At 41.0% G+C, this 14,640-nt stretch overlaps 2 protein-coding genes across 2 annotated transcripts; both read right to left on the reverse strand.

Moving 5' to 3' along the window:
* Positions 1-2,117: 2,117 nt before the first annotated feature.
* On the reverse strand, positions 2,118-5,978 carry LOC118417426. The gene is given in 3 exon segments (XM_035822986.1): positions 2,118-3,920; positions 3,923-5,296; positions 5,861-5,978. Coding segments are annotated over 3 exon segments (2,754 nt in total). The 3' UTR covers positions 2,118-2,658.
* Positions 5,979-10,771: 4,793 nt separating this feature from the next.
* LOC118417427 (NACHT, LRR and PYD domains-containing protein 3-like) lies at positions 10,772-14,426 on the reverse strand. Its single transcript, XM_035822988.1, has 4 exons — positions 14,381-14,426; positions 13,511-13,729; positions 11,577-13,166; positions 10,772-10,803 (listed from the first exon to the last, which is right to left on the reverse strand). The coding sequence occupies exons 1-4, from the start codon at positions 14,424-14,426 to the stop codon at positions 10,772-10,774; spliced, it is 1,887 nt and encodes a 628-aa protein (XP_035678881.1).
* Positions 14,427-14,640: the final 214 nt, after the last annotated feature.

A 14,640-nucleotide genomic window follows, 5' to 3' on the forward strand; every position in this document is an offset into this window, starting at 1 on the left:
ACATCGGCATGGATGGCAAACATCGGCTGTTTAGGTATGACGTACTGTAAATTCATGTAGTTTTCTTGTGGTATTTCGCAGTACAAAGAAATCGAGTTTTTGTGGTTAGAATAATTCTGTAATACAGTACTACATGTAGAAGTAATACATTGAAAATGCAAATTCGTAATGTCAGGAATTGGCAGTCAAGAAGTAGACTGAATGCAATTTGGATTCCAAAGAAAACAAAGCTAAGCCCAAGTCAAGCTGAAGACAATTTGGATTTCAAAGTTAGAGTATAAAAGACCTGTTTCTTCCAGATCTCTTCAGTGTCACTGACGAAGGATAGTGGATTCTATCCGAAACGTCTGACCGTTTCAAAACCATATCCAGTTGCTTGAATAACTATTTTTGGCACACATCAAGATCATTAGACTCTAACCCAATCTACTATAAACGTTTGCGTTTATTGACTCTTTATTTGTGGTTGGCTAAACTTCTTAAAGCTATCTGTTTGAAGAACGTAGTAAATAGTAGTACCCCCTCCGATAGTAAGGGTTCATGATGGAACTTGTATTTTCTTTCGGTGACACTTACCCACATACCAAACTTTCTCAATAGTTTCTTGAATGGTAATGTTGAACCAGAAACGAACCGCTGATATGGCCCTGGAATAGATGAAAAATATAAATGAGAACCTCTTAATCTGATGAAAGTTGTCTTTTATTTTAAAAATAGAGGCTCGTGGGCTCGACAATTGAACTTACTATGTAATTCTGCACGGTGTCGCTGCTGCATAGCCACCAGTCTTTTGCTGGCAGAGTCCACTTCTTATACACGGTCGGTTATTTTGAAGTAGAAATATGTCTCGAAAATTCCATTACATGCAGTGTCCGAGTAAGATAATGTTAATGTCTCTTTGCCTTTTAACCATTTCACTATCTACATTAGATCTATTGCCACGACGCCAATGATCTTTATAGTTTATTCATCCCTTTCGTGGGAAGGTCAGTGGTATCTTCCAGCGTGAAAAAAAAGATGGCAGGCGTGAGTCGGGCCATGAAAATCAGGTTTTTCCTCTTCTTCGGCGCAAACTTTGACCTCTAACAGATAATACACACAACCCAACATAAGCTCTGAAACGCCCAAGGGTGACAGTAGGGCCGAAAAAATGTCAAGCGTCTCCCAAAAATCGAGTTGGGCGGAAAAATATAATTAAATCCGGCAGGTATTGTAAGCTCCTCGCAATTCAGCCCCTGGCTGCGAAGAGAGAGTAGTCGGCCCACCCAATAATAATATCCTGGAAATAACCAATAATAAAATCAATAAAGGTGTCGTCATAGGAAGCGCTACACTGTGTTGTGACGACATAAACAGTATTATAGTAGGTCAGACTTGTATTCAGTATTGTATGAAATAACTTCGAATTTAAACAAGGAAGACCTGTCCTTTCAAAACATTTCAGCAAAATTGCTAACGTTAACTGTAAAAAACGTCTTTCACATTTTCTGTCCATAAGTTATTTTACGAACTAAATAATTTGCGGTAACAATTAAATCATCAAGTCTTTTCTATTCTTGAACCTCGTGTTCAAAATCTCAAAACTTTTCGCAGCAAAATATTTCTAGAATACGGGTACTAATGTTACAATTTTAAACTTTATATCCGTACACAAGCGCTTCACAACAAGTTTTCGATCAGTCCTCTGATCCTTATCAAGTTCTATTTGTTTAGCAGACACGTATTGTTACATATGTGTGGTGGGATCTTAAACATGCTCAAGGCCAGCTTCTACCAGAAACACATCTTTGTATATCATATACGGAAAATGAAAACTCAACATTGATGCGTTTTGACCATAGTTTAATGCTTGATAAAAAAGACATACATTTGCCTCTTAACTAACGGTAGCACCCTTTAGAGCAGACGTATAATCTTCCATTTATATAATATTACCTTCCAATGGTAACAAGGTTTGGCAGTACATACAGGAAACCTGAATACTCGGACTTCTGTACAAAATATGTCTTTACGGTACAAATATTGACATTTGAGCCAAAACGCATTAACCACATTTAATAGTAGCATTATATATATATATATATATATATATATATTTACATTTCACATCTAGATTAGATAAGTACAAAAGAACCTGTTATACTGTTAGTGATAGCCATGGCATAGAGGAAGAACTTCGTTCTTTTCTTTGGTTTCTTTCATTGACCTCATCTCACAGATTTCTGTTCGTTCTAATGTTATAAAAGTGTATTTTCCATTCTGTTAAGAAAAAATGTGCTATCCATAGATGCCTTGCAACTCCCTGCTATGTTAAACACAAATTAGAAATATCCAATTAGCCATCATAATATGAGAAATCTTGGTAGAATCTTAAGAAGCAAATGCCATCCCATCGGAATTTATCAGCATTGTGACATCAATGCTAGAGTGTGTACGGCGGCGCTCTTGTCAGGTGCGTACTCGTGTGTAGGTCTCCATTTTAAACTTCCTAAGAATATGATACTACGTCTGTGTAAGGCGTACAGGATGTTATTACTGATGACCTCCCTCTGAATTTAGAAATTATTCGTGAGGCTAACTTCCTTCTACTTGTTAGAGACACGAATGTACTATGTGGACCACTGTATAGATTCAACGTTAGTCATATGCATCGTTTCTTTAACTTGCCTTTATATAGCTGTAAATAGAGTCAGAACCGTACTCTTGATAGTGAGGCTGCTTATTGTACTCCTCAGAATCAAACATACTGATTCTGAGTTCCTCAAAGTTTGCAGGTTTATTACACATTAGCTGGTCGATTATCTCCTGATGACCCTCTGATTCAGAGAACATGCCATCAATCGTCAATATCTCCAAGGTTCTGTTCCCCTGTATCGCCAAACATAGGTCGGAAAGAGACTGTCTACTACAAATTCCCTTATATGTTGTATAAGAAGTCTTAAACAAGCTGTATAAAAAATGAGTACGCATCGCAATTTTCCAGGTAAGCCGTAGCCTTTTAAGCGTTTTGTTTGTAGACAGACATGCCGTAAGCGTTTGTACCATTGTCTCGACATCAAGTGCCACAAGCCTGACGGACGTATCAGCTGGCGAATCGAAACACACCCCATCCCCGAAACACTCGATGTTCACCGGATGTTCTAGCTCCACGACCTCGAGTGCTGCATGCTCAGAGATACTTGTTAGGGTTGCTGTCAGGTTACCAAACCCTCTTGGTTCTTCTGACCAAATCCACTGATCTATCTTCAGCCTTGCGGACCTGAGACAACTCTGTCTTGTAAGCAAGACTGAGAACAGTGAGTCGTAATGTGAGAAGTCTGGGCCCACGTTTCTCCCTATGTTGATGTTGACATGTTGTAAGCTCTGTATTTCTGATAATTCCTCCAACATGGTTTCCACTGGCACAGAATCAAAGTCGTCAGTGTTTCCGAAATCTATGTGCACACTTTCTGTCCCACGTCGTGGTATGAATGTACGAAACGGGGAGTACCTGTGTCGGTCTGATGACATGTACGGCATCCCCCCCATCAAAGTTTCGGGCTGAAGTATTGTCACACAACTGATTGTATCACAATCTGATAATGCGTCTTCTAACATATCGACTTGACGTTGTTGCAAATTGTTATATTTCACATACTCGTTGTTAACCGTGAGTTGCTGTATCAACCTTGGATCATGGTTCACAGCCAATGTGCTCTGGCATCTGATTACTTGTATCAAACCTCCAATCCACTCAGCAAGATCTTGCACATCAAAGATATCATTATCTCCATACTTCCTCAAGTCGTTAGTTATGTGCTGTGGCAAACAAGGTGTCACAATCTCCGCCATTCTACAGTCTGCCCTACCATCTTCACAAGCTCTACCAAGAAACATGATACAGATAAAGGACAAAAGATCCTTGTCCTCCCCTTTACTCCATCTTTCCTAAGTTCCTCTGCAAACATTTCAAACAGCGGGCCTGAACTGTCACCCAGCATCGCAAGCAACATGTTTTGAACCTCTCTGTACCTCTCACGGTTTGCTGACATCAGTTTCATGTCAACATTACTTGATGTAGAATTTGTCATCCCAAACACACTACGAAGACATTCTTTACCCTCTTTACTCTCCCTTTTGACTAACTCACGGATGTACCAGGCAGCCAAGTATTCCTGAAATGTTTTATGCAAGAAAGCACAGAAGCAGGTGCGTTTGATTCTGGAGAAAGAGTAATCTCTTGTCAGTAAGCCGATAGCCAACATGTCATCGGCATTCTGTCCATACTTCTCTTTGATATCATCTATGTTAAACTGAAGCCGATCCTGCTCTAGTCCCTCCCAGGACAGTTTCCCCAGGCATTTCAATGCTTCTTCTATGTTTGGGGGAATTTTATTCCTTTCTAATGGAATGTCTTTCTTTGCACAGTATCGCTTGGCAACTGAATATACAATCATTTCATACAATTCAGCTCTGCTGGAAGGCAACTTCCCCTCATTGTCTTCCCAGACAATACATACCAGTACATTGTTGAGGGGATTAACAATTATTCTCGACAAATTTGGGTTACATTCAAGCTGTTTCACTACCTTTATGGCAGATTCAGGTGTCTCATTGAAGTATTTCTCTATGAATTGAACAGAATTCTCTCTGGTGTAGCCAACGATTTTGTAAAACTCGTGACATTTCTCCAGGTCTTTGACACAGTGGTACGGCCTGGAGGTCACCAGGACATGACAGTTTCGGAGGATTTTACCTTGAATCAAGGCCACCACATCTGTGACTTCCTTAGCTGTCTGACTGAGCTCATCTAGACCGTCCAGGATGAAGAGAACATCATCCTGGTTCTCTCGGATGTAGGACCAGAGCTGGTCCGGGGTAATGTTTATATCTTCTGGTAGGAGCTGCTCAATTATCGCGTCTTTAACATTTCCAGACATGTGTCGCATTTCAAGAAAGAAAACAGTCTTGAAAATATCTAGTTTCCCAGTTGACCAATCATGAGCCAGTTTCTGACAAGAGCACGACTTCCCAATACCGGGATCCCCCTCTACCCTTATCCTTCTAACAGCCCCCCTGGTATGAACATTCTTAGCTTTAGCTTGGTTCGTCTTGAAAATATCTTCTAAGCTTACAATAGTACAAGTGTCATGGAAGTACCCCCAATTGCCCCTACGTTGATGTCGCAGGTTGGTGTAGACTTCTCCCAATGGCAAGTTGAGGTCTTCACACCACGGAAGAGGCCGCACGCTCGCATACTCTGTGACATACAGGTCTTTGAGACTGTTGATGACGTCATCAACTGTACATAGCGGTCCTGTAATGCATAACAAAGGTTTTCGCGCACTGAACATTTGTGTATTCTTTCACGGTTCAGTAGATATACGATTAATACCCATGTCCATGTTTTGACAAGATCGCCATTTCATTATGACAGTTGATGTTTTAAAGTAGACTCTGTCAAAACAAGAAATTAGTTTATTTGTGGTATGTGTGGTATTTGCTTCGTGGTGGGCACAGGCAAGGATAACTTCTGCTTATCTAGAGGTCAAAAAAACTTTTTTTTGATCCTGCACAAGTCGGATGGATGCTATCCACTTCTCTATAGAAGTAAATAAGGGGAATGTTAAACATACTCTGCTGAACTTTGCAACTTCTACACTGAATAACATGTTGTTTTCAATTATCATAACATTCACATAGACGTGAGACTATTTATCAATGATTTTTTTCTTCAATTGACATTTGTTTATTGGTATATTTGTACTCTTTTGTACATATCTGTATGTATGTATGTGTGTTTGAGTGTGTATGACCTGTATGTGTGTGTATGTGTGTGTGTGTGTGTGTGTGTGTGTGTGTGTTAATATCTGCCACAAACCTGCTGTCCGAGCCACGCCATGTCCATGACTCAATGTAGAGAGCCGCTGTGCGATCTCAGCAGCGATGTTTGGCAGCTCATTAGTAACATCATCTCTCTGCACACGTCTTGCACTCATCTGTTTTAATGTAGGGGAATACCTTCCGACAGACTCACTGAAGGCCTTGAACTTGTCCTCGTTGGCATCAACCCAAATGGGGAATATGTGTTTGTTGTTTTTCAGACATGTTTCATACTCAAGTCTAGGCCAGTAGGATTTGTTAAGGAATGATGAGCTAACGGCAATGACAGCAACCTCTAAACTTTCACTCGATAAGGTCGACATTATTCTGTCCCTGATGACGTCACCAGGTTTGATGGAAACGTCATCAAAGAAGATGTCTTTTTCAGCCAACCCTTGTTGCTGCAGGTTGCCGACCAACGGGCGGACAAATGAGTCTTTGTCTTCCCCTGCATGAATAACGAATACTCGTGGTTCTGAAAAGAGAGGAATGCTTAGCGTCAAAGACATGTATTTGAGTTAACAGCAGAAAAAAAATGTTCTATTCTATATCCCCTTATAGTATTTGCCAATAACATTCACAAAACATAAAAAGGTAATCTCTTTGATGCAACATCTACTGGACTAATATTACCTTTTAGCAGTTAAGGCTTTCAAAAAGAAATTAATACCATTTTGTTCAATGCCTGCAGGGATAACTTGCTGGTCTTGATGCATTATTGAAAGATGCAGATAGCGGTGCTCCAAAGCCCCTCAAAACAGTTCGCAAGCGTCGGTCCTGTGGTAAGAAAAAGAGAAAGGGTGACATGAATGAAAAGAAAACAGATTCTTGGCAATATTCTAGAGATATCGATTCACACCAGTTCACCAATTTTTGGCTCAGTTGCTCGTACTCGGCATCACCTGACTCTGACGTTGACCTTTGAAACGTTTAAGCACTACTTTTAACATATAACAACGTTATGACTTTGTATTCTACAAATGGAATAAGTTTCGGCTTCACACTTATTTCAATATAGCAATGAGTCCCTTTTTCTTTGCTGATTTCGTCAGTTAAAACAAGCTTTTTTTAACGACCTTGACCGTTGCCATGTACTGTATTTAGAGTATTGATAAGGTTAGGCCTTATGGTTGGTGGGGATTACATAGATTAGCTGGACAGGTGAGCCCTGATTCCCTACTGAGAGTAGCCCATTGTCATCTTACATGACCTCAGAGGTTCTATTGGACGTTAATCAGACAGTCGAGACAGTTGAGTGCCTAATAAGTATGTATAATCTATGACGTATTCTACGAAATGACGTGCTTTTATCTTCTTCATCTCGTATAGCATGTACAGGTGCAATACACTCTGAATAGACCCGTGCCTCAATTGACCCGTGCGCTTGTTGAAACGGACATGGCACTATTTGCATTCGAAAAATGTGGGGGTTACCCACGAATGAGATCTTAGGGGTCAACACACCTTTCTTCAAAATGGCGGACCTGGTTAGGAAACCGGAAGTATATTTACGTGAGAGCTACAAAACGTTTACTTGAAATATATGGAGATTTAGTGGTTCCAACAGGAAGAATGTAAGTCTAGAGCAGTCACCACGCGCACACAAAACAAGTGTATGTAGCTTTTAGATTCGCCAGCCAAAAAAACTAGAATCATTTCACCAGGTGACATCCCTTGCCGTGATCGACATGACAAAATTGCAAAAGGTAACGTTACAACGTTAAGTGCTGCGTAGTCCCTCACTTGTCCAAGGTTGAAGACAAAATAAGGAACAGGCCTGGAGCCTTCAGACGTCTAACACATACCGTTCACTCATGACACCCTTCCTGTTCTACACATGAATATTAGACTTCTCCCGTTGGGGTTTACGTCTAAAACGGCACGACAAGAATTTTTGAAGCAACGACTCACTCGGGGAGGGTTCCGGACTGTATTGTTCAGAAGAACGACTTTCCTTGCTAGATACAACTACGTATTGAGTATCTTTTCGACAAGTTTTTCGACACGTCAATAGAACTTACCCTGGTTCTCTAAATGGAGTCTGGTTTTAACAGGAAGGTTAAAAACAAGTTCCCCTCGTCTACGTCACCCTCGGTGTTGAAATGGTGGGTGTTCGAAGTAGGGTGTTTACATTGCACAGTACAAAGGGATCACGTGATGCACTTGGAGGGACCTACTGCTCATTGAATTTTGATTGGTAGAGAGAAAATCTGGCAATAGCATCTTCAATCTATGTACAGATTGGTTTTGTATGTGTGCCTGTATGTGTGTGTGTTTGTGCGCCTGTGTGTGTCTGAGTGTGTGTTTGCGCGCTTGTGTATGTGTGTGTTTGTGTGTGTGTATGTATATGTATGTATGTGGATAGGCCATGACTGGCCCCTCGCGTAGGGTAATACGCCCCTTACGAGGTGATATACCCTTATTTGGCAGAGTACAAGACGGTGATGCTCCACGTCTCCCGTCCGGGTGAATGTTCCAACATGTCACTCACCATATGGCTGATACGAGACAGAGGTTCGCCAGGCTGATACGGTATGGAGGTTCGGGTGATTTGAAGTGAATCAACAACTCCAGACAGAAGGGTTTGCTCCGACCACACCGCACCATCGCACATGTGGGGGTTCTTTAACGTGCATGGGGTGTGACTCTCCCCATACACGGGACCTCCATTTAACGTCCTATCCGAGGGACGACTCATTTTTCACTTGAGTAAAGTGAGGAAAGTCGTGTAAAGTGCCTTTCCCAAGGGCACAAGACCGGCAACACGGCAGGCGGATTCGAACCGGCGACCTCTCGGTCACACACTACCACTGTGCTACGCGGCCCCACGTGTGTGTATGTACGTGTGTGTTAATTTGCGCGTGTGTATATATGTGTGTGTGCGCGCGCGTGTGTATTTGTATGTATGCGTATGTGCGTGTGTGACCTGGCCGGGATTCAAATTTGATTACGACTGTTTTTCAGCATAGCACTACTCATTATATAACATGACCTAGCTGGTGTACTATATATAAGTTGTATTACATTTATATGGAACGAGTGAAGCCAGCTGCGTGTTGTCACTGCGTCTCAGGTGATCGATACACCGACCGGTACAACAGTCATGTCTTAAAAAGTATAGGTCAAAGGTATATGTCCTATAGCAGTGCTGCTGCACGTAGGGCAGCAAGACCCCTTGATGTTTACAAAGCAACATAATGTTTACCGTGTAGGGTCTCTGGGCCCCATGCCAAAATGAGTGATGTATTTGGGTAGCACACGCCGGGGTATGTTATGATTTGCTATGTTATGTTACGTACTTATGACATGGTATGTTATATTATGCCATATTATGTTCTTATGTTATGTCATATCACATTTTGCAAACACCAACATTAATCACTTAACATAAATGCTCCTTTCAATTGTTTAATGATTCGTGAAAAACGACAAATATGTGTTATTCAAGCATCGTGACATCTAATGATAGTGGCACCCTTCAGAGCACGCGCAGAACATCTCATTTATATATTTTTACCTTCCAGTGGTAACAAATTCTGACAATATGCACAAAACTGACTACTCTGTATAAATGACCTCTGTACAATTCATTACAGTACATATATTGACATTCGAGCCATAAAGACATTTAATATGTATACAACAACGGTCATGTGATTGTAATATCTCTTTCTTTTGCTTAAACAATCATGTAAATAGAAAATCTGAAAAGCTACATTATATATAGTAGGTAAAATGAAATTTTATAAATTCAACATTCTCTAACCTAACACCTTTGGTTTTTGTGACGGATGAAATACATGCTTATGGTCGACATCACAAAAGGTACATGACGCAATCATACACGACCTCACACCAAATACAATAATATCATAAAAAAGTATATAACGATAACAGAATAGACTGGTTTATTATTGAGGCTTGATTGCGAGATCCAAAATGCAAATAAGTTCTGAACATACAATACAAGATAAAATACAGCAGCCAAATAACAATACATAGTAAAGTAAGATGATCAAAACATGATAGTAAAACTTATAAACTGTTGTAAAAGAGTTTGAAAATATAAATACAAGTAAAATACACACAATTAAACTACAATTGCTTTAAAGGTGACATTCTTCACATTTGGCGGATAGATGCTTACAATGTTCGTCCCATTTACATTTAGACGTCGGCATACATACATACATTAATATTCTTGTGTTACACTTATAACGTTATCTTCGGTGAACTGTGAAACGTTATACAATCCTACCCTATAAAACTTAAATGTATATATTGTCAGTGTTCACAGCAATCATCAAAGTCATGAGTGGTGAGGGGAGGTTCAAATGGTAGCAAATGGTCTTGCTCTTGTCAAATGTTCTGCCGGTTTCCATTTCAAACTTCACAACTAGATGATACCACAGAGTTTAATCTTGCGTGAAACTATGCTGTTGCCTCATCTTCATATTTCCGATTATGACTTTTCCTATCCTTCATAGTCACTACACTTTCCAGCCACAGTTCTGGTGTATGACTGATTTAAATATCGATCTTTTATCTAACTATGCTTACTGATGCGACAGGGGCACAGATTCGCTTGCTGCTTATTGACTACAATTTTGACACCCAGACGAAACTTTGCGCAGTGGATGCTGCAGTCGCTATGGAAATTTGGTAGTAGAGGTGTGCCAAGGCTATCTCCCAAAGGGCGCACTTTTGGCGAACTTTTGGTTATGGTGATTCGAGTTCCTCACCACTGCAACTAGAGTCACTACAACTATTGGAACTGTCCGTAGAGATGCATTGAGCGTACTGTTTAGATTTAAACATGGTGATTCTGAGTTCCTCAAAGTTTGCAGGTTTATTACGCATTAGCTGGTCGATTATCTCCTGATGACCCTTTGATTCGGAGAACATCCCATCAATCGTCAATGTCTCCAAGGTTCTGTTCCCCTGTATCGCCAAACATAGGTCGGAAAGAGCCTGACTGCTACAGATTCCTTTGTATATTGTAAAAGAGAAGATGTTCAAGAAGACACCAGAACGGTCAAGGAGTTTACAGGTAAGTCGTAGTCTTATTAGCAATTTGTTCTTAGTTATACATTCCGTAAGATTGTTAACCATTGAGTCGACATCAGATGTGACAAGCCTGTTGCATTTATCAGCTGGCGAATCCCAATACTCGTCGTTCACTGGGTGTTCTAGTTCTACGACCCTCAGTGCTGCATGCTCAGAGATACTTTGTAGAGTTGCTCCTAGATTACCGAACCCTCTTGTTTCTTTTGAACTACGTACACGACCCCACCGACCAAGCTTCACGCTTAGGGACCCGAGAAAACTATACTTCACAATCATGTCAGCCAACAGTGAGTCGTAATGTGAGAAGTCTGGACCACCGTTACGCCTTATTCTGATGCTGACATGTTTTAGTTGTTTTTTTAACAGTTCATCGACAGTTTTTCGAAAGCCAGAGTTATCAGTAGACGTGATATCTATATGCAAACGTTCTGTCCCACGCCGAGGTATGAGCATAAGACATCTCAAAACCAAACTAACCTCTAACAATAATACACAAGTAATTGTATCGCAATCTGATAATAAAGCTTCTAACATTTCAAAATGCTGTCGATCGCGAAGAAATAGACGTTCACAGTCTAATGTGAGATATCGTATCGACCAGGGATTGTGGGCCAACGTCCTTTGACATTTGATCACTTGTATCAAACCGTCAATCCACTCAACACCATCTATTGTGAAAGGATGAACGACACCACGTTTGGGCACGTCGTTACGTATGTGCTGGGACAAACAAGGCACCACAGACTCTGCCAGTTCACACCCCATTCTACCAGCTCCACAAGCTCTACCAAGAAAAGCGATACAGATGAAGGACAAAAGATCCTTGCCCTCCCCTTTACATCCATCTTTACTAAGTTCCTCTGCAAACATTTCAAACAACAGGCCTGAACTGTCACCTAGGATTGACAGCACCATGTTTTGAATCTCCTTATATCTATCACGGTTTATTGCCATCAGTCCCATGTCAACGTTACTAGATGCAGCCTCTGTCATCCCAAACAAACTACGAAGACATTCTTTACTTTCATCCCTTTTACTTTCCTTTTTGACCATGTCACTGATGTACCAAGCAGCCATGTATTCCTGAAATGTTTTATGTAAGAAGGAGCAGAAGCAGGTGCGTTTGATTCTGGAGAAAGAGTTGTCTCTTGTCAGTAAGCCGATAGCCAACATGTCATCGGCATTGTGTCCATACTTCTCTGTGATATCATTTATGGTGAACTGTAGCTGATCCTGCTCTAGTCCCTCCCAGGACAGTTTCCCCAGACATCGCAATGCTTCTTCTATGTTTGAAGGGATTTTTGCACCCTCTGATGGAATGTTTTTCTTTGCACAGTACCGTTTGGCAACTGAGTATACCATCATTTGATACAATTCAGCTAGGCTTGAAGGTAATTTTCCCTCATTGTCTTCCCAGACAATACATATCAGCACATTGTTGAGGGGATTCACTACTAATCTCGACAAATTTTGGTTACGTTTAAGCTGTTCCACAACTTTTCTAGCAGATTCAGGAGTCTCAGTGAAGTATTTCTCTATGAATTGAACAGAATCATCTTCGCTGTAACCAACGATTTTGTAAAACTCGTGACATTTCTCCAGGTCTTTGACACAGTGGTACGGCCTGGAGGTCACCAGGACATGGCAGTTCCTGAGGATTTTACCTTGAATCAAGACCACCACATCTGTGACTTCCCTAGCTGTCTGACTGAGCTCATCTAAACCGTCTAGAATGAAGAGAACATCATCCTGGTTCTCTTGGATGTAGGACCAGAGCTGGTCCGGGGTCATGTTTGTATCATCAGGTAGGAGCTGCTCAAATATTGCATCTTTTACTTTTCCAGACATGTGGCGCATTTCTAGAAAGAAGACAGCCATGAAAATATCCAGTTTCCCAGAGGACCAATCATGAGCCAGTTTCTGACAAGAGCACGACTTCCCAATACCAGGATCCCCCTCTACCCTTATCCTTCTAACATCTGGTGTACTTTTAGTTTTGCTCCTGTTGTAAATATCTGCTAAGCTTACGATACTACCGGTCTCCTCGAAGCGCCCCTTTCGGTCCTTGCGCTGATGTCGCAGGTTGGTGTAGACTTCTCCCAAAGGCAGGCTGGGGTCTTCACACCAAGGAAGAGGTCGAACCTTGGCATACTCTGTGGCATACAGGTCTTTGATAGTGTTGATGACGTCCTCAACACTACTTGGCCCTCCACTTCCGCTGGGCGGTGCTGCTGTACCTACAAGACGTAACAGACGTCAAAATGTGGTATTCCCTCTTGTGTGTTTTGAGTGTCCCTTCGTTATTGAAAAACCTATGATTGTATTATCTTTATTGTATATTCCTGTCGTATGCAAGCCAATTTAGAGTTAGTACGTTCTCTTCACGGGAAGAGACCGAGAAAACATACTGAAGCTAAAAGGCTGGTATTTAGGCAAATCTAGACGAGAATCGCAAAACTTGTGTTTCGCTCTCAGAAATCGTGGTTCTATGTTTACATTCAATACGGATTACATGGTTCAATATATGCACAAGAACGAAGCGTGTATGTACCATTTAAGTTTTCTGCTGTGTGTGTTTCACCAATGTCGATGAGGGCCTGTTGCAGAACCTGTAGAGTAGCTCTCCTTCCCTCCCTGTTTCTCCACCGGTTCAGCACCTCCCTGCACCTGTGATCATTGTCACGCTCCGAGCTTCGGATTCCCTTTATTCTGTTCTCCTTGAACCCCAGCTTCCGGGCCAGGTCGTCCCACTTGTGGCTGACTTCACCGATGACGTCATCAAAGTATTCCTGTACGTCATCTGGAAGAAATATGAATTCATCTCTTTACAAAATGGACATAAAGTGATGAGAGGAATAGGTTTATCTGATGAGACACACCGATGACACGGCTACGTTATCCTTGATGTAGCAAAAGTAGCTACTGTCACCTGAAATTAATGTGCAATATTGTAAAGGGTTGTATATATACGGATGTCGGGGGAGGGGGGGGGGCTTGGCATGCTAGCTAGACTCTATGGATCGATATGTACGGTCATATCAAATTTACCCGTGTGTACATATCTAAGAAAATGGTTAACATGGAAACCGATAATGCTTTACCTAATATTGATATTGCATAATAATGCTTTCAAGTTAAAGCAACTATATGGCGAATCATTGAATGACAAATACTCGACGGTTCTGGAAAGAGAGGAGGCAAAAAAGACACGCAATTGAATTAGGAACAGGTAATTCTATTCTATGTTTTGGTATATATTTACTATGTGTTAAAATTATCTTTATTGTGTTTAAACTACACGAGTAGAAATTCTTAGGTCAGAATCTTTATAGCATTTCATAAAACCGTAACATATGATCTCTTTGAAGTGATATCTCCTGGGTTCATATCACCTTAGAACTTTGATACAGTAATTCTATTCCAATAAAAATCTAAGCTTGCAAAATCATACCATTTAGTTCACTGTCTGTGGGAGTGCCATGTTGTCCCTTTTGCATTTTTATGTGACACAGACAGTTGTGCTCCAGCGCCCCTCAAAAAACAGCGCGAAATTGCTCGGTCCTGTGGTAACAAAGATAAAGGAGACTTGGATTACAATAAAATAAATTGTGTGCAATAAAAATTGTAGAGATATCAATTTACTTTCTATGGGTTCACCTTTTGGTCTAGTCCCTTGACACATTGTGATTTACCTGATGGTCAATCAAAGAT

This window comes from Branchiostoma floridae, chromosome 6 (genome assembly GCF_000003815.2).
Source record: "Branchiostoma floridae strain S238N-H82 chromosome 6, Bfl_VNyyK, whole genome shotgun sequence".
NCBI lineage: Eukaryota > Metazoa > Chordata > Leptocardii > Amphioxiformes > Branchiostomatidae > Branchiostoma > Branchiostoma floridae.